Genomic DNA, 21,104 nt, shown 5'->3' on the forward strand with positions numbered 1-21,104 from the left:
GCTTCCGGTATCCCTGACAACTATGTGTGCAGGAAGTGTATCCGCCTGCAGATCCTGACAGACCGCATTGCGGCACTGGAGCTGTGGGTGGATTCACTCTGGAGCATCCACGATGCTAAGAATGACGTGAATAGCACGTTTAGTGAGTTGGTCTTACCGCAGGTAGAGAGTCCACAGCCAGATAGGGAATGGAAGACCAACAGGAAGAGCAGTGCAAGGAAGGTAGTGCAGGGATCCCCTGCTATCATCCCCCTGCAAAACAGATACACTGCTTTGAGTACTGTTGAGGGGGATGACTCATCAGGGGAGAGTAACAGCAGCCAAATTCATGGCACCATAGCTGGCTCTGCTGCACAGGAGGGCAGGAAAAAGAGTGGGAGAGCGATAGTGATAGGGGATTCAATTGTAAGGGGAATAGATAGGCGTTTCTGCGGCCGCAACCGAGACTCCAAGATGGTATGTTGCCTCCCTGGTGAAAGGGTCAAGGATGTTTCGGAGCGGGTGCAGGACATTCTGAAAAGGGAGGGTGAACAGCCAGTTGTCGTGGTGCATATAGGTACCAATGATATCGGTAAAAAACGGGATGAGGTCCTACGAATTTAGGGAGCTAGGAGTTAAATTAAAAAGTAGGACCTCAAAAGTAGTAATCTCAGGACTGCTACCAGTGCCACGTGCTGGTCAGAGTAGGAATCGCAGGATAGCTCAGATGAATACGTGGCTTGAGCAGTGGTGCAGAAGGGAGGGATTCAAATTCCTGGGGCATTGGAACCGGTTCTGGGGGAGGTGGGACCAGTGCAAACCGGACGGTCTGCACCTGGGCAGGACTGGAACCAATGTCCAAGGGGGAGTGTTTGCTAGTGCTGTTGGGGAGGAGTTAAACTAATATGGCAGGGGGATGGGAACCTATGCAGGGAGACAGAGGGGAATAAAATGGAGGCAGAAGTAAAAGATAGAAAGGAGAATTGTAAAAGTGGAGGGCAGAGAAACCCAAGGCAAAAAACAAAAAGGGCCACATTATAGCAAAATTCTAAAGGAGCAAAGTTTGTTAAAAAGACAAGCCTGAAGGTTCTGTGCCTCAATGCGAGGAGTATTCGGAATAAGGTGGACAAATTAACTGCACAGATAGCAGTTAATGGATATGATGTGATTGGCATCACGGAGACATGGCTCCAGGGTGACCAAGGCTGGGAACTCAACATCCAGGGGTATTCAACATTTAGGAAGGATAGACAGAAAGGAAAAGGAGGCGGGGTGGCGTTGCTGGTTAAAGAGGAAATTAATGCAATTGTAAGGAAGGACATTAGCTTGGATGATGTGGAATCGGTATGGTATGGATCGGTATGGATCGCTACGGAATACCAAATGGCAGAAATTGCTAGTGAGAGTTGTGAACAGGCCACCAAATAGTAGTAGTGAGGTTGGGGACAGCATCAAACAAGAAATAAGGGATATGTGCAATAAAAGTACAGCGGTAATCATGGGCGACTTTAATCTACATATTGATTGGGTTAACCTAACTGGTAGCAATGCTGTGAAGGAGGATTTCCCGGAGTGTATTAGGGATGGCTTTCTGGACCAATATGTCGAGGAACCAACCAGAGAGCTGGCCATCCTAGTCTGGGTGATGTGTAATGAGAAGGGACTAATTAGCAATCTTGTTGTGCGAGGTCCCTTGGGGAAGAGTGATCATAACATGGTAGAATTCTTTATTAAGATGGAGAGTGACACAGTTAATTCAGAAACTAGGATCCTGAACTTAAGAAAAAGTAACTTTAACGGTATGAGGCGCGAATTGGCTAGATTAGACTGGCAAATGACACTTAAAGGGTTGACGGTGGATAGGCAATGGCAAACCTTTAAAGATCATATGGATGAACTTCAACAATTGTACATCCCTGTTTGGAGAAAAATAAAACGGGGAAGGTGGCTCAACCGTGCCTAACAAGGGAAATTAAGGATAGTGTTAAATCCAAGGAAGAGGCATATAAATTAGCCAGAAAAAGCAACAAACCTGAGCATTGGGAGAAATTTAGAATTCAGCAAAGGAGGACAAAGGGTTTAATTAAGAGGGGGGAAATACATTATGAGAGGAAGCTTGCCGGGAACATAAAAACTGCTGAAGAGAAAAAGATTAGTGAAGGCAAATGTAGGTCCCTTGCAGTCGGATTCGGGTGAATTTATAATGGGGAACAAAGAAATGACAGACCAATTGAACAAACACTTTGGTTCTGTCTTCATGAAGGAAGACACACATAACCTTCCGAATGTACGAGGGGACCGAGGATCTAGTGAGAAGGAGGAACTGAAGGATATCCTTATTAGGCGGTAAATTGTGTTAGGGAAATTGATGGGATTGAAGGCTGATAAATCCCCGGGGCCTGATAGTCTACATCCCAGAGTACTTAAGGAAGTGGCCCCAGAAATAGTGGATGCATTGGTGATCATTTTCCAACAGTCTATCGACTCTGGATCAGTTCCTATGGACTGGAGGGTAGCTAATGTAACACCACTTTTTAAAAAAGGAGGGAGAGAGAAAATGGGGAATTATAGACCCGTTAGCCTTACATCAGTAGTGGGGAAAATGTTGGAATCAATCATTAAGGATGAAATAGCAGTGCATTTGGAAAACAATGACAGGATTGGTCCAGGTCAGCATGGATTAATGAAAGGGAAATCATGCTTGACAAACCTTCTGGAATTTTTTGAGGATGTAACTAGTAGAGTGGACAAGGCAGAACCAGTGAATGTTGTGTATTTGGACATTGAAAAGGCTTTTGACAAGGTCTCACACAGAGATTGGTGTGCAAAATCAAAACACATGGTATTGGGGGTAATATACTGATGTGGATAGAGAACTGGTTGGCAGACAGGAAGCAGAGAGTTGGGATAAACGAGTTCTTTTCAGAATGGCAGGCAGTGACCAGTGGAGTGCCGCAGGGCTCAGTGCTGGGACCCCAGGTCTTTACAATATACATTAATGATTTAGATGATGGAATCGAGTGTAATATCTCCAAGTATGCAGATGACACGAAACTGGGTGGCAGTGTGAGCGGTGAGGAGGACACTAAGAGGCTGCTGGGTGACTTGGACAGGTTAGGCGAGTGGGCAAATACATGGCAGATGCAGTATAAGAACATAAGAATTAGGAACAGGAGTAGGCCATCTAGCCCCTCGAGCCTGCTCCGCCATTCAACAAGGTCATGGCTGATCTCACCGTGGACTCAGTTCCACTTACCCGCCCGCTCCCCATAACCCTTAATTCCCTTATTGGTTAAAAATCTATCCATCTGTATAATGTGGATAAATGTGAGATTATCCACTTTGGGGGTAAAAACACAAAGGCAGAATATTATCTGAATTGCGGCAGATTAGGAAAAGGGGAGGTGCAGCGAGACCTGGGTGTCATGGTTCATCAGTCATTGAAAGTTGGCATGCAGGTACAGCAAGCGGTAAAGAAGGCAAATTGTATATTGGCCTCCATGGCTAGGGGATTTCAGTATAGGAGCAGGGAGGTCTTACTGCAGTTGTACAGGGCCTTCGTGAGGCCTCACTTGGAATATTGTGTTCAGTTTTGGTCTCCTAATCTGAGGAAGGACGTTCTTGCTATTACATAGAAACATAGAAAATAGGTGCAGGAGTAGGCCATTCGGCTCTTCGAGCCTGCACCGCCATTCAATGAGTTCATGGCTGAACATGCAACTTCAGTACCCCCTTCCTGCTTTCCCGCCATACCCCATGATCCCCCTAGTAGTAAGGACTACATCTAACTCCTTCTTGAATATATTTAGTGAATTGACCTCAACAACTTTCTGTGGTAGAGAATTCCACATGCACCACTCTCTGGGTGAAGAAGTTTCTCCTCATCTCGGTCCTAAATGGCTTACCCCTTATCCTTAGACTGTGACCCCTGGTTCTGGACTTCCCCAACATTGGGAACATTCTTCCTGCATCTAACCTGTCTAAATCCGTCAGAATTTTAAACGTTTCTGTGAGATCCCCTCTCATTCGTCTGATCTCCAGTGAATACAAGCCCAGTTGATCCAATCTTTCTTGATATGTCAGTCCCACCATCCCGGGAATCAGTCTGGTGAACCTTCGCTGCACTCCCTCTATAGCAAGAACATCCTTCCTCAAGTTAGGAGACCAAAACTGTACACAATACTCCAGGTGTGGCCTCACCAAGGCCCTGTACAACTGTAGTAACACCTCCCTGCCCCTGTACTCAAATCCCCTCGCTATGAAGGCCAACATGCCATTTGCTTTCATAACCGCCTGCTGTACCTGCATGCCAACCTTCAATGACTGATGTACCATGACACCCAGGTCTCGTTGCACCTCCCCTTTTCCTAATCTGTCACATAAGAACATAAGAACATAAGAATTAGGAACAGGAGTAGGCCATCTAGCCCCTCGAGCCTGCTCCGCCATTCAACAAGATCATGGCTGATCTGGCCATGGACTCATCTCCACTTACCAGCCCGCTCCCTGTAACCCTTAATTCCCTATCTATCTATCTGTGACTTGAATACATTCAATGAGCTAGCCTCAACTGCTTCATTGGGCAGAGAATTCCACAGATTCACAACCCTCTGGGAGAAGAAATTCCTTCTCAACTCGGTTTTAAATTGGCTCCACCGTATTTTGAGGCTGTGCCCCCTAGTTCTAGTCTCCCCGACCAGTGGGAACAACCTCTCTGCCTCTATCTTGTCTATCCCTTTCATGATTTTAAATGTTTCTATAAGATCACCCCTCATCCTTCTGAACTCCAACGAGTAAAGATCCAGTCTACTCAATCTATCATCATAAGGTAACCCCCTCATCTCCGGAATCAGCCTAGTGAATCATCTCTGTACCCCCTCCAAAGCTGGTATATCGTTCCTTAAGTAAGGTGACCAAAACTGCACGCAGTACTCCAGGTGCGGCCTCACCAATACCCTATAAAGTTGCAGCAGGACCTCCCTGCTTTTGTACTCCATCCCTCTCGCAATGAAGGCCAACATTCCATTCGCCTTCCTGATTACATGCTGCACCTGCAAACTAATTTTTTGGGATTCATGCACAAGAACCCCCAGGTCCCTCTGCACCGCAGCATGTTGTAATTTCTCCCCATTCAAATAATATTCCCTTTTACTGTTTTTTTTTCCAAGGTGGATGACCTCACATTTTCCGACATTGTATTCCATCTGCCATACCTTAGCCCATTCGCTTAACCTATCTAAATCTCTTTGCAGCCTCTGTGTCCTCTACACAACCCGCTTTCCCACTAAACTTTGTGTCATCTGCAAATTTTGTTACACTACACTCTGTCCCCTCTTCCAGGTCATCTATGTATATTGTAAACAGTTGTGGTCCCAGACCGATCCCTGTGGCACACCACTAACCATCGATTTCCAACCCGAAAAGGACCCATTTATCCTGACTCTCTGCTTTCTGTTAACTAGCCAATTCTCTATCCATGCCAATACATTTCCTCGGACTCCGCATACCTTTATCTTCTGCAGTAACCTTTTGTGTGGCACCTTATCGAATGCCATTCAGATAATAGTCTGTCTCTCTGTTTTTACCACCAAAGTGGATAACCTCACATTTATCCACATTATACTTCATCTGCCATGTATTTGCCCACTCACCTAACTTATCCAAGTCACTCTGCAGCCTCAATGCATCCTCCTTGCAGCTCACACAGCCACCCAACTTAGTGTCATCCGCAAATTTGGAGATACTACATTTAATCCCCTCGTTTAAATCATTAATGTACAATGTAAACTGCTGGGGCCCCAGCACAGAACCTTGCAGTACCCCACTAGTCACTGCCTGCCATTCTGAAAAGTACCCATTTACTCCTACTCTTTGCTTCCTGTCTGCCAACCAGTTCTCAATCCACGTCAGCACACTACCCCCAATCCCACGTGCTTTAACTTTGCACAGTAATCTCATGTGTGGGACCTTGTCGAAAGCCTTCTGAAAGTCCAAATACACCACATCAACTGGTTCTCCCTTGTCCACTCTACTGGAAACATCCTCAAAAAATCCCAGAAGATTTGTCAAGCATGATTTCTCTTTCACAAATCCATGCTGACTTGGACCTATCATGTCACCTCTTTCCAAATGCGCTGCTATGACATCCTTAATAATTGATTCCATCATTTTACCCACTACCGATGTCAAGCTGACCGGTCTATAATTCCGTTTTCTTTCTCCCTCCTTTTTTAAAAAAGTGGGGTTACATTGGCTACCCTCCACTCCATAGGAACTGATCCAGAGTCTATGGAATGTTGGAAAATGACTGTCAATGCATCCGCTATTTCCAAGGCCACCTCCTTACTACTCTGGGATGCAGAATATCAGGTGCTGGGGATTTATCGACCTTCAGTCCCATCAATTTCCCCGACACAATTTCCCGACTAATAAGGATTTCCCTCAGTTCCTCCTTCTTACTAGACCCTCTGACCCCATTTATATGCAGAAGGTTGTTTGTGTCCTCCTCAGTGAATACTGAACCAAAGTACTTGTTCAATTGGCCTGACATTTCTTTGTTCCCCGTTATGACTTCCCCTGATTCTGACTGCAGGGGACCTACGTTTGTCTTTACTAACCTTTTTTTCTTTACATATCTATAGAAGCTTTTGCAGTTCGTCTTAATGTTCCCTGCAAGCTTCCTCTCGTACTCTATTTTCCCTGCCCTAATCAAACCCTTTGTCCTCCTCTGCTGAGTTCTAAATTTCTCCCAGTCCCCGGGTTCGCTGCTATTTCTGGCCAATTTGTGTGCCACTTCCTTGGCTTTAATACTATCCCTGATTTCCCTTGATAGCCACGGTTGAGCCACCTTCCCTTTTGTATTTTTACACCAGACAGGGATGTACAATTGTTGTAGCTGATCCATGCGATCTCTAAATGTCTGCCATTGCCCATCCACAGTCAACCCCTTAAGTATCATTCGCCAATCTATCCTAGCCAATTCACGCCTCATACCTTCAAAGTTACCCTTCTTTAAGTTCTGGACCATGGTCTCTGAATTAACTGTTTCATTCTCCATCCTAATGTAGAATTCCACCATATTATGGTCGCTCTTCCCCAAGGGGCCTCGCACAACGAGATTGCTAATTAATCCTCTCTCATTACACAACACCCAGTCTAAGATGGCCTCCCCCCCTAGTTGGTTCCTCGACATATTGGTCTAGAAAACCATCCCTCATGCACTCCAGGAAATCCAGTTTGGTTAGCCCAATCTATATGCATATTATAGTCACCCATGATAACTGCTGCATATTTGAGGGATAATTGAGGGAGTGCAGCGAAGGTTCACCAGACTGATTCCAGGGATGGCTGAACTGACATATGAGGAGAGACTGGATCAATTGGGCCTTTAGAAGGATGAGAGGGGATCTCATAGAAACAAATAAGATTCTGACGGGACTGGACAGGTTAGATGCGGGAAGAATGTTCCCGATGTTGGGGAAGTCCAGAACCAGGGGACACAAACTTAGGATAAGGGGCAGGCCATTTAGGACTGAGATGAGGAGAAACTTCTTCATTCAGAGAGTTGTTAACCTGTGGAATTCCCTGCCGCAGAGAGTTGTTGATGCCAGTTCATTGGATATATTCAAGAGGGTATTAGATATGGCCCTTACGGCTAAAGGGATCAATGGGGTATGGTGAGAAAGCAGGAAAGAGGTACTGAGGGAATGATCAGCCACGATCTGATTGAATGGTGGTGCAGGCTCGAAGGGCCAAATGGCCTACTCCTGTACCTATTTTCTATGTTTCTATGAAAGATATGAGGCCAGCAAGGAGAGCATTGGTATAGTGAAGTCTGGAGGTAACAAAAGTATGGGCATGGACAAGGATTTCAGCAGCAGATGGGCCGAGACAGGGGCAGAGACAGGCAAATTTATGGAGGTGTGAGGAGGAGGCCTTGGTGAAAGAGAGGCGGTGGGGTCAAAAGCTCAGCTCGGGGCCAAATAGGCCATCGATGTTGTGAACTGGCTGTTCCAGTCTCAGACAATGGCCAGTGAAGGAGACAGAGGTGCTCGCTAGGGAACGGAGATTATGGCAGGGATCCCATAGGCCCGAGCATTAATCTACCCCCTGGATAAGGACCCCGTACACCTGAGCATTAATCCACTCCCTGGGTAAGGGCACTGTCAGACCGAGCATTAATCCACCCCCTGTGGCCCCATAAACTGGAGCATTAATCCATTCCTGGGGGAAAGCCCCGTAGGCCTGAGCATTAATCCACACCGGAGAAACATCGCTTAACTCTTGCCCTCTGCATTCTGATTTGTAGCCATCTTTTCATCAACCCCACACACCCTGACCTTGGTCATCTTGTAGATTGTACATACTGCCAACACACTGCTTCAGTGTTGGAGGGATTGATGTTGAGTCTTGTGGCAGCTGTGCTGATGAAGTGCACTTCTGTGACCCGTATGATTTAAGCCTCTGTTAGTGGCGTTTTTCACTTTCTTCCTCCTTGAAAAAAAATAATTGCCAGCTTATTAAAGCCATTAACAGCAGCTCAGGTAGGGACACACAAAAAATGGTGCCTCGTAAGTTTCACTCTGAATAACAGGTCTGCACTGAAGTTGGAATACACAGTTAGTAAATATTTACCAATTAAACCAGATTGGGCAGGGCTTGAGATAGGTTACAGCACGAAGGCCATTCGGCCCATTGAGCTCATGCCGGCTCTCAGCTAGTCCCACTCCCTCGCCCTTTCCCCATAGTCCTGCAAATGTTTCTCCTTCAGATACTTATCCAGTTCCGTTGAAAGATAAGATTAAGTCTCCCTCCTCCACACTTGCAGGCAGTGCATTCCAGATCCGAACTGCTCGCTGCATAAAAAATATTTTTTCTTACATCATCTTTGGTTCTTTTGCCAATCACCTTAAATCTGTGTCCTCTGGTTCTCCCCCCTTCCGCTCTGTTCAGACCCCTCATGATTTTGAACACCTCTATCAAATCTCCTCTCGAGCATCTCTGCTCCAAGGAGAACAACCCTAGCTTTTCCGGTCTATCAATGTAACTGAAGTCCCTCAATCCTGCAGTCATTCTCGTAAATCTTTTCTACACCTTCTCCAAGGCCTTCGCATCCTTCCTAAAGTGCGGTGCCCAGAATTGGTCACAATACTCCAGTTGGGGCCCAGGACCAGGATCCCGTAAGCCTTTTTAACTGCTTTCCCAACCTGCCCTGCCACCTTCAACGATTTCTGCACATATACCCCCAGGTCTCACTCTTCATGCACCCCCTTCAGGATTGTATAATTCAGTTTATATGTCGTTTCCTCATTCTTTCAACCAAAATGCATCAGTTCCCATTTTTCTGTGTCAAATTTCATCTCCCATGTGTCTGCCCATTTCACCAGCCTGTCTATGACTTCCTGAAGGCTATCACTCTCCTCACTGTTCAGTATACTTCCAAGTTTTGTGACATCTGCAAATTTTGAAGTTATGCCCAGCACACCCACGTCCAAGTCATTAATATATATCAAGAAAAGCAGTGGTCCTAGAACTGACTCCTGGGGAACACCACTGTATACCTTCCTCCAGTCCAAAAAAACAACCGTTCAGCACTGTTCTCTGCTTCCTGTCACTTAGCCAATTTTGTATCCAGGCTGCCACTGTCCCTTTTATTCCATGGGCTTCAATTTTGATGGCAAACCTATTATGTGGCACTTTGTCGAACGCCTTTTGGTAATCTATGTGCACTACATCAACCGCATTACCCTCATCAATCCTCTCTGTTATCTCATCAAAAAACTCGATCAAGTTGATTACACATGATTTGCCTTTAACAAATCTGTGCTGGCTTTCCTTAATTACATAAGAACATAAGAATTAGGAACAGGAGTAGGCCATCTAGCCCCTCGAGCCTGCTCCGCCATTCAACAAGATCATGGCTGATCTGGCCGTGGACTCAGCTCCACTTACCCGCCCGCTCCCCGTAACCCTTAATTCGCTTATTGGTTAAAAATCTATCTATCTATCTGTGATTTGAATTGTCCACCTCTATCCAAATGACTCTTAATTTTGTCCCTGATTACTGTTTCTAAAAGATGCCCCACTACCGAGGTTAAACTGGCTGGCCTGTAGTTGCTGGGTTTATCTTTGCAGCCTTTTTTGAACAATTGTTTAACTTAGAATAAGGGGCCGCCCATTTAAAACTGAGATGAGGAGGGTTGTAAATCTGTGGAATTCGCTGCCTCAGAGAGCTGTGGAAGCTGGGACATTGAATAAATTTAAGACAGAAATAGACAGTTTCTTAAACAATAAGGGGTTATAGGGAGCGGGCGGGGAAGTGGAGCTGAGTCCTTGATCAGGTCAGCCATGATCTTATTAAAAGGCGGAGCAGGCTCGAGGGGCCGTATGGCCTACTCCTGCTCCTATTTCTTATGTTCTTATTTGCAATCCTCCAGTCCTCTGGCACCACACCCATATCTATGGAGGATTGGAATATTATGGGCAGTACCTCCGTGATTTCCGCCCTCAGTTCCCTCAGCCTCCTAGGATGCATCCCATCCGCTCCTGGCGATTTATCTACTTTAAGTACAACCAGCCTTTCTAATACCTTTATCAATTTTAATCTTATGAAATGCCTCCACTATCTCTTCCTTCACTGCGTCTATGGCAGCATCCTCTTCCTTGCTGAAGACAAATGCAAAGTAATCATTTAGTATCTCAGTCATACCCTCAGCCTCCATTCATAGGCCTCCCTTTTGGTCCCTAATCGGCCCCACCCTTCCTCTTACTACCCTTTTTCTATTTATGTCTATAGAAGACTCTTGGATTACCTTTTATGTTGGTTGCCGTTCTAGTCTCATACCCTCTCTTTGCCCCTCATTTTCTTTTTCACTTCTCTTCTGACCTTGCTGTATATAGCCTGATTCTCAGATGTATTTGCATCATCATCATCATGGGCAGTCCCTCGAAATCGAGGAAGACTTGCTTCCACTCTAAAAGTGAGTTCTTAGATGACTGAACTGTCCGATACGGGAATTATAGTCTCTAGCACAGGTGGGACAATCGTTGAAGGAAAGGGTGGATGGGGTGTCTGGTTTCCTGCATGCTCCTTCCGCTGCCTGCGCTTGCTTTCTGCATGCTCTCGGCGACGAGACTCGAGGTGTTCAGCGCCCTCCCGTATGCTCTTCCTCCACTTAGGGTGGTCTTTGGTCAGGGACACCCAGGTGTCAGTGGGGATATTGCATTTTATCAAGGAGGCTTTGAGGGTGTCCTTGAAACACTTCCTCTGCCCACCTGGGGCTCGCTTGCCATGTAGGAGTTCCGAGTAGAGCGCTTGCTTTGGGAGTCTTGTGTCAGGCATGCGGACAATGTGGCCTGCCCAACGGAGCTGGTCGCATGTGGTCAGTGCTTCGATGCTGGGGCTGTTGGCCTGATCGAGGACACTAATGTTGGTGCATCTATCCTCCCAGGGGATTTGCAGGATCTTGTGGAGATATTTCTCCAGCGATTTGAGGTGTCTACTGTATATGGTCCACGTCTCTGAGCCATACAGGAGGGCGGGTATCACTGCAGCTCTGGAGACCATGGTGCCAGATTTGATGGCCTGATCTTCGAAAACTCTCTTCCTCAGGCTGGTCCACTGGAGGCAGTGTTGAACCTCGTCATCGATGTCTGCCCTTGCTGATAATAGGCTCCCAAGGCATGGAAAGTGGTCCACGTTGTCCAGGGCTGCGTCGTGGATCTTGATGACCTGGGGGGGGGGGGGGGACAGTGCTGTGTGGTGGGGTCAGGTTGGTGGAGGACCTTTGTCTTACGGATGTTTAGTGTAAGGTCACATGCTTTTGTACGCCTCAGTGAAGATGTTGACTATGATTTGACATTTGTCATACATGCTCTTTTTCTGCTTCATTATATTCTCTATCTGTTTCATCATCCAGGGACCTCTGACTTTTATTGCCAGATTTTTTTTTCTCCCTCATGCGAATGTACCTTGACTGTACCGAACTATTTTCTCTTCAAAGGCAGCCCATTGTTCCACTACAGTTTTGTCTGCCAATCTTGAATCTAGTTTACCCAGGCCAAATCCGTTCTCATCCCACTGAAATTGGTCCTCCCCCAGTTAAACATTTTTAATCAAGATTGCTCCCTGTCCTTTTCCATAGCCAATCTAAATGTTATGATACTATGATCACTGTTCCCTAAATATTCATATACTGATACTTGCTCCACTTGACTTGCCTCATTCCCCACAACCAGATCCAGCAATGCCTCGTCCCTCATTGGGCCGGAAACATACTGATCAAGAAAGTTCTCCCCCCTCTGCCCTTTACACTATTGTGATCCCAGTCTATACTAGGATAGTTGAAGTCCCCCATTATTACATAGAAAAATAAAAAATAGGTGCAGGAGTAGGCCATTCGGTCCTTCGAGCCTGCACCACCCTTCAATATGATCATGGCTGATCATGCAACTTCAGTACCCCATTCCTGCTTTCTCTCCATACCCCTTGATCCCTTTAGCCATAAGGGCCACATCTAACTCCCTTTTGAATATATCTAATGAACTGGCCTCAACAAATTTCTGTGGTAGAGAATTCCACAGGTTCACAATTCTCTGAATGAAAAAGTTTCTCCTCATTTCAGTCCTAAATGGCTTACCCCTTATCCTTAGACTGCGACCTCTGGTTCTGGACTTCCCCAACATCGGGAACATTCTTCCTGCATCTAACCTGTCCAATCCCGTCAGAATTTAATATGTTTCTATGAGATCCCCTCTCATCCTTCTAAATTCCAGTGAATATCCAGTCTCTCCTCATATGTCAGTCCTGTCATCCCGGGAATCAGCCTGGTGAACCTGCTGCACTCCCTCAGTAGCAAGAATGTCCTTCCTCAGATTAGGAGACCAAAACTGTACACAATATTCAAGGTGTGGCCTCACCAAGGCCCTGTATAACTGTAGTAAGGCCTCCCTGCTCCTATACTCAAATTCCATCGCTATGAAGGCCAACATGCCATTTGCCACCTTTACCGCCTGCTGTACCTGTATGCCAACTACTCTATAGTTCTTGCACCTCTCTGTAATTTCTCTGCAAATTTGCTCCTCCATATCTCTCCACTGTTTGGTGGCCTATAGAATACACCTAGTAGAGTATACATCCAGTAGCGTAAGAGCTCCTCTATTGTTCCTTAATTTAAACCAAATACATTCTGTTTTTGACCTCTCATGTGCATCATCCCTCTCCAGTGATATAATGGTTTATTTGATCAATAATGCCCTTTTTTTCCTTCCCTATCTTTCCTGAATACCTTGTAGCCAAGAATATCGAGTTCCCAATCCTCCCGTTGTGTGAACCAGGTCTCTATTATTGCCACTATATCATAGTCACATGTGGCTACTTGTGTCTGCAGTTCACCAACTTTATTTACCATGGTCTGTGCATTTACGCCCATGCACTGCAAACCCATCTTAGACCGCTTCACATTTGGCCCCTGTCTGATCCCTCCTATTTCTGAATGATTCTTTATTCTATCACTATTTGTCTCTCCCAGTCCCCTGTGCACTTTGTTTCACCTCTCTAATATTTCATCTTGGTGCCCACCCCTGATGATGGTGAACAGTGGTCCCAGCAAGGATCCCTGCAGGACACCACTTCTCACTTTCTGCCACTCAGAGAGACTTTCCGTAACTCCTACCCATTGGTTTATTTTTTGTAGCGGAATTTCCATTCATTCTGTTCACTGCTGCTTGAATCCAAATGTCCTGATTTTGGTCCCCTTGTAGACTGTACAAAGTGCAGGTCGGGCTCTGATTTTTAAAAATGTTTTATTTATTAATTGTGTTTATTGCTGCCTCCGGCCCCAACTCTGATGGGATGACAAAAAATCTGTTCACCAATTGGGGCTTTTAATGGCGGTGCATTAACCCAGAATCCTCCGCGCGGCAGAATGTGCCCTATCAATGACTACAGGAGCCCAGTGTGCCGGTGCAGTAACTTAGTGTGCTCTGAGCATGCGCAGTGAGAGTGGTGGTGGTGGTGGTTTGAGGCGGATCAGCAGCCGGGAGGAGATTATGGGGATGGATTGGAGCTGTGGGTGGGTTTGAAAGCTTTATAAACACCTGATTTAGGCCTTACGACCGGAGTAAGAGCCCACAGGCACCGTGTTTGTCCCCTAGTTACAGGCCCGGTCAGTGACCACCCGGGTGAGCAGGCTCACTGGCCTCCATCTTTGACAGGTGGTGGGGGGGGGGGGGGGGATTCACGGCGCATGCGCAGCACTTTGGACAGGAACAAAGAGTGGGCAGGCCTTCAGGGTCTCGGTCAGTTTGATTGGACCATATGTTTCTCCCCATATTAGTGGCCCCTGAAAGGGAGCCTTGTTGTGCTGATTTTTGTCAGGTGACCTTGGGGCAACCCAGGCTCACCCTATTGGTCCATCAGAAAAGGCCCAGTGACCAGGAGAGAAAATCATCAACTCACCGATTTTATTCTCACTCTGCACACACAGGGTGTAGAACTGAACCCAACCAGAGTAGAGGGAGGGAGAAAACTGGTAGTGGAGGAGAAAATGTTGGAGATGATATCCCTGAAGGTAACAGGCCAGGTGGATAAGGTGGTTAAGAAGGCATACGGAATACTTGCCATTAGCTGAGGCACAGAATACAAGAGCAGGGAAGTTATGCTTGAACTGTATAAAACACCAGTTAGGCCACAGCTAGAGTACTGCATTCAGTTCTGGTCACCACATTACAGGAAAGATGTGATTGCACGAGAGAGAGTACAGAGAATATTTAAAAGGATGTCGCCAGGACTGGAGAATTTTAGCTATGAGGAAAGGCTGGGTTTGTTTTCTTTGGAACAGAGGAGGCTGAGGGGAGATTTAATTGAAGTGTATAAAATTATGAGGGGTCTAGATAAAGTGGATAGGAAAGATCTATTTCCCTTAGCAGAGGGGTCAGCAACCAGGGGGCGTAGATTTAAAGTAATTAGTAGGAGATTTAGAGGATATATATGGGGAATTTGTTTCACCCAGAGGGGGGTCTGGAACTCACTGCCTGAAAGGGTGGTAGAGGCAGAAACCCACACCACATTTAAAAAGAACCTGGATGTGCACTTGAAGTGCTGTAACCTACAGGGCTACAGACCAAGAGCTGGAAAGTGGGATTAGGCTGGATAGCTCTTTGTTGGCCGGCGCGGACATGATGGGCCGAAATGGCTCCCTTCCGTGCTGTAAATTTCCATGATTCTATGGTGCGATGGGTTTGGATTTCAGCACAGGGAGGAGGGAGAGTGTGTGGGATGGGGATTTACAACTTGGGGGAACAAGAGAGGACAGAATATTTAATAGAAAGTGGAGTTGAGGTTGAGGATCAGCCATGATCTTATTTAATGTCAGAGCAGACTCGAGGGGCCGCATGGCCTACTCCTGCTCCTAATTCTTATAGAAATTAGAATTAAATGTTCTGAATTTCTATCCTGTACTTAGTAATGACTTCTGTAAACTCCTTTTACAGGGTATTAGAAGGGGGAAATATGTAAATGGGAAACTCAAAACAAATAACACATCAAGATCTGAGTCACTCGATACATTAGGCCCTGAATATCATTGACCTTTGACTGTGGAAGGAGAAATGTTTCTGTTCTGCCCGTGGGAAAAGATTTCAAACATCAGTGTGACTGGAAAAGCACCGAGACACACACACCTGAGTGAGAGTGTTCCAGTGCACTGACTGTGGAAAGAGCTTTAAGCAGTTACACAGCCTGAAAAAACATTGCACCATTCACAGCGAGGAGAAACCGTACACGTGTTCTGGGTGTGGACGAGGCTTCAACTGATCATCTAACCTGAAGAGACACGAGGACACCCGCACCATGGAGAAACCATGGAAATGTGGGGACTGTAGGAAGTGAATCAATTGACCATCCTAGCTGGAAACTGAGGAGAGGCTCCTTCTGTTGGAAGGGATTTACTCAGTTGTCTAGCAAGCTCGCAACAGGGAGAGGCCGTTCACCTGCTCCATGTGTGGGAAAGGATTCACTTGCTCATCCCACCTCATTACACACCAACTTGATCATGTCGATGAAAGACTTTTTAAATGCTCTGTCTGTGGGAACAGCTTTACACCCTCTGAGGAACTGATTAAACACCAGCGAGTTCACACTGACGAAAGACCATTCTGTTGCTCTCACTGCGGGAAGAGGTTCCGGCAGTCATTCCACCTGGCTGAACACCAGCTCTTTCACACTTATGAGAGTCCATTCAGTTGCTATACTTTGGGGAGAAGTTCACCCAGTCATGGAAACTCACAACACCAGCGAGTTCACACCAAGGAGAGATCGTTCCACTGTTCCGTGTGTGGGAAGAGATTTACTCGTTTAACCCATCTTTTGACACACCAGCGAGTTCACACAGGGGAGAAGCCGTTCACGTGCTCTGTGTATCAGAAGGGATTTGCTGCATCATCCCAGCTGCTGGGGCACCAGCGAGTTCACACATTTTAACCGAAGTTCGATTCTGCTGATATTGCTGCTGATAATCACATCCGAGACTGAACTGTGTTCATTCTGACAATTGGGGTTTGTTTCTCTTAATGTTAATAGCCCCTATAACTCACTGGAGATTAATATTCTGGATCAATGCCAAATAAATTGGCTATGTTTCAAACACACAGTATGTTGTGTATTTGATGTCCCCAAAATAAGAGAGTAATCTGTGTCCTGTTATCGACTGTTCCATTATTGGGCATTTTCTCCTTTCTAACTCTAGATTATTTCAGTTCTCAGACCTTCGGCTACTCTCATGGACAAGTCCCAGCTCTCCATACCTTCTAGAGTGCCTTTCCTAGCCTTGGGATCCAGGGAGGATGTTGGTAAGATGCCCGGTGTCACTAAACACAAAACCCAGTCTGTTAATCACTTTCAGCTATTGGACTTAGCGTGTGCCCCACAGCATCTCTCATCTTCGATTGTGTGAATAGAGCATCACACCTGCAAACCTGGTTTTAAATTTAAATCCATTTAGCAAATGTATTGAACAAGAGATGAACAAGTAAACAGATCACACGGCCCAATCCTACAGCTCTATATTGTAGGCCGATGAAACTCTGTTAAGGTGCCAGTGAGCTGCTCTGCATTTTGCCTGAATGAAAACGGAATGAAGATGTGTCCCAGTGTAACATTTGCTGTTGTGAAATGTGTGTATTTAATGAGCCTCACGTCCTTGCTCATGTCTGCTGTAATTGTGTAGAAAGAGATGGTCTTTGTATGGAAAAGTAAAACAAGAAAACGGTATGTGTGTGTGATAGTGACACAGCCTTGTGTTCACAGTCAGAACACTGCACAGATAGCCTTGTTATTATGGTTTGAATCGGGACAGATCACAAATGTAGTAAACAAGTTAAATATAAATATCGCCAGTGTAGCCGCAGCTTGTTACAGACCTGGAGTATAATGTTGGAAAGTGTGAGGTCATGCACTTTGGCAGAAAAAAATCAAAGAGAAAGTTATTATTTAAATGGAGAAAGATTGCAAAGTGCCACAGTACAGCAGGACCTGGGGGTACTTGTGCATGAAACACAAAAGGATAGTATGCAGGTACAGCAAGTGATCAGGAAGGCCAATGGTATCTTGGCCTTTATTGCAAAGGGGATGGAGTATAAAAGCAGGGAAGTCTTGCTACAGCTATACAAGATATTGGTGAGGCCACACCTGAAATACTGCGTGCAGTTTTGGCTTCCATATTTACGAAAGGATAAACTTGCTTTGGCGGCTGTTCAGAGAAGGTTCACTAGGTTGATTCCGGGGATGAGGGGGTTGACTTATGAGGAAAGGTTGAGTAGTTTGGGCCTCTACTCATTGGAATTCAGAAGAATGAGAGGTGATCGTATCGAAACGTATAAGATTATGAGGGGGCTTGACAAGGTGGATGCAGAGAGGATGTTTCCACTGATGGGGGAGACTAGAACTAGGAGGCATGATCTTAGAATAAGGGGCCGCCCATTTAAAACAGAGATGAGGAGCAATTTCTTCTCTGACGTTTGTAAATCTGTGGAATTCGCTGCTCAGAGAGCTGTGGAAGATGGGACATTGAATACATTTAAGACAGAAATAGACAGTTTCTTAAACGATAAGGGGATAAGGGGTTATGGGAGCGGGTGGGGAAGTGGAGCTGAGTTCATGATCAGATTAGCCATGATCTTATTGAATGGCGGAGCAGGCTCGAGGGGCCATATGGCCTACTCCTGTTCCTATTTCTTATGTTCTTAAGAGAGCTCTGAATCCACTGTATTATCTGTGTTCTCTGGATCAGGTAACTGTCTGTATTTTTGCAGTGCTGTTAATATAGTTAGTAAAAGACAATCTGTTGTTATGAGCTTGATTATCTGGTGTCAGAAACCACAAGACTCAATATTTAGAGACAACATGAGGAACAAGTAAATACATGATGACCCAATATTCCAGCTCTATATTCACAAATGAAAGTCTGTTATCTAATTCCTCGAGTGGACAGAATAAAGAAATAGCACAACTCTGTGAACCTCTAGAATCATTTCTAAATATCTTCCAAATTCTGACAAGTTCCAATTATCTTTCTAATAAAGTCAATAAAAGACGAGAGAGGCATTGGGGAGTAGGAATGAAAGAGGAGTTGGGGTGAAGGATTGGAGAGTAGGGGGATAGAGGAATTGGGGTGAAAGAGCTGTTGGAGGTGAGGGGGTTAGGAGAGTAGGGATGAAAGAGGAATTGGGGTGAGGGGGCTGGAGAACAGGGGTGAGGGAGGAGTTGGTGTGAGGGAGTTGGAGAGCAGGGGTGAAAGAGGATTTGGGGTGAGGGGCCTGGAGAGTAGGGGTGAGGGAGGAGTTGGGGTGAGGGGGCTGGAGAGTTGGGGTGAGGGAGGAGTTGGGGTGAGGAGGCTGGAGAGTTGGGGTGAGGGAGGAGTTGGGGTGAGGGGGGGCTCACTGCTCATGAATAGACTCTGTTGAACTATAATGGGTTTTATTTTCTCTTTAAAATATTTAGAATTGTGTGTTTAACTGAAGTCAGACGCAGGGCTGCAGTTACTCGCGGGTATTGGTCTGTTTTTAATGAATGAATGTGGATAGTGTTGGTGGTGAATAAGAGTTGTGTGGGAACAGTCCCAGTGAAGAAGTGAAACACAAACCCGCTGGAGATTTAAACCCTGGGTGAAAGCGACTGGTGGGGCCTGGTGATAGGTTATTCTCAGAAGCAATTTTCAGGCTGGCCGATGATGGGATGTACACAGTGCAACGCCTGGATCTGCCTGTTCTTGTCCCCAAATCCCAAAGTCTAATGTTCCTGATGTCTTTTTCTGTGGGAAATATTGAGATGTGAAAGAAGGGAGGAAATCAGGCTCGGGTCAGAAAGAAGGTTCCTTGAATGAACAATTCATGAGGCTGTTTTGTGACTCGTCTGCGTGAGGTTAAAAATCGTGAAATGAAAAGGACGCGTCATCAATAGTGGTTTCTAACCCTAATCACTATCTCCAAAGTCTAACATCCTATCAACTACCCCAACCACTAACCCCAATCCTAACCGATAACCACTAGCCCCAACCACTCACCCCAATCCTAACCGATAACCACTAGCCCCAAACACTAACCCCAATCCTAACCAATAACCACTAGCCCCAAACACTAACCTCTAAATCTTCATCCGAACCAAGTATTATTGACAGGGATCAGTGGAGGAGCTAAAGATTTGTTAAAGGAAGTATTTGAAACAATTACCTCGATTAAAAAAACAGTGCAGGTTACTTTAGGAACAAGAGAATGAATCAATGAGACCATCAAAATCAGTAATGATAATTACAAAGATCAGAATATTTCAAAGGCTGTCACATGGAGCAGCTCTCTTTTCAAAACACAGGTCCAGAAAGGGTTAATTGGTGCAGAAAATAAATAGATTTCAAATCTTATGCTAGATAGTTCTATAAAAGGATGAGTTTAAAGTGAGACACTACAGTTCAGTCTATAACACCCACAAGTCATGTACACAAACGGAACAAGCTTGGGATTTGATTGGGTAGAAGGCGAACTAGAGGAGAACTGAAATAATCTAGAGTAAGAAAAGTCCCAAAAACAGAGCAGTCGGTAACAGAACATCAATTAGTCTCTTATCATGGAGAAATCAAATATTCTACCCACTGCATGTTTGAAACAAAGCTGATTTATTCAATATTTATCCAGAATATTCATCTCAAGCCTAGTTATAGGGATTATTAACATCAGCAGAATCAAACCCAACTGTCAGAGTGAACATGGTTTAGTCCTGATGTGATTAACAGCAGCAATTACAGCAGAATCCAAACCCTGCTGTCACTTGTGAACTCACTGGTGTGGCAGAAGGATGTTTGACCGTGTGAATCCCCTCCCACACATGGAGCAGGTGAATGGCCTCTTCCCAGTGTGACTGCGTCAATGTATGTCCAGGTCAGATGGGTAACTGAATCTCTTCCAACAGTCCCCACATTTCCATAGTTTCTCCATGGTGCGGATATCCTCGTGTCTCTCCAGGTTAGAGATATTTGGATTGAGTTTACCGTCTGCAAATTCTCCCCTTCCCATGCTCTGTAAAAGTTGTTTACAAAACACATCACTAAGTACAGGATAGAAATTCAGAATAGACAATTCTAGTTTCTATGGAAAATTATTTCCTTTTCCGTCACACATTCCCTCCTCCCTGTGCTGAAATTCAAAACCATCACACCATTTCCAACATTTATTTCCTCCACTCCCAACTGTCTCCCTCTGGTTGGGTTCAGTTCTACACCCGCTGTGTGCAGAGAATAAAATAAATGAGCCAATATTTTTCTCTCCATATCACTGGGCTTTTTTTGATGGACCAACAGGGTGACATTGGATTGCCCCAGAGTCACCAAACAAGAATCAGCACAACGAGCCACTTTTGGAAGGTAGCAAATGTAACACTGTTGTTCAAGCTGGGCGAGAGAAAACTGGGAACTACAGGCCAGTTAACCTGACATCAGTCGTCATAAAAATGCTGGAATCCATTCATCATCATCATCATAATTGGCAGTCCCTCAGAATCGAGGAAGACTTGCTTCCACTCCTGAAGTGAGTTCTTTGGTGGCTGAACAGTCCAATATGAGAGTCACAGACTCTGTCAC

The 21,104-nt window shown here is 45.5% G+C and overlaps 2 protein-coding genes across 2 annotated transcripts in view; one reads left to right on the forward strand and one right to left on the reverse strand.

The window, feature by feature from the left end:
• The window catches only part of LOC139228608 (histone-lysine N-methyltransferase PRDM9-like), a 40,446-nt gene extending 27,022 nt beyond the window's left edge, over positions 1–13,424 (reverse strand). The window contains exon 1 of the mRNA XM_070859790.1: positions 13,266–13,424. Within this exon, the coding sequence (XP_070715891.1) occupies positions 13,266–13,424 (159 nt within the window). The remainder of the gene's footprint in view (positions 1–13,265) is intronic.
• A 2,552-nt stretch (positions 13,425–15,976) lies between these two features.
• LOC139228616 (zinc finger protein 664-like) lies at positions 15,977–16,459 on the forward strand. Its single transcript, XM_070859802.1, has one exon. It carries the CDS (start codon positions 15,977–15,979, stop codon positions 16,457–16,459), a length of 483 nt encoding a protein of 160 aa, XP_070715903.1.
• The last annotated feature ends 4,645 nt before the right edge of the window (positions 16,460–21,104 follow it).

Source organism: Pristiophorus japonicus, chromosome 2 (assembly GCF_044704955.1).
Source record: "Pristiophorus japonicus isolate sPriJap1 chromosome 2, sPriJap1.hap1, whole genome shotgun sequence".
Lineage (NCBI taxonomy): Eukaryota > Metazoa > Chordata > Chondrichthyes > Pristiophoridae > Pristiophorus > Pristiophorus japonicus.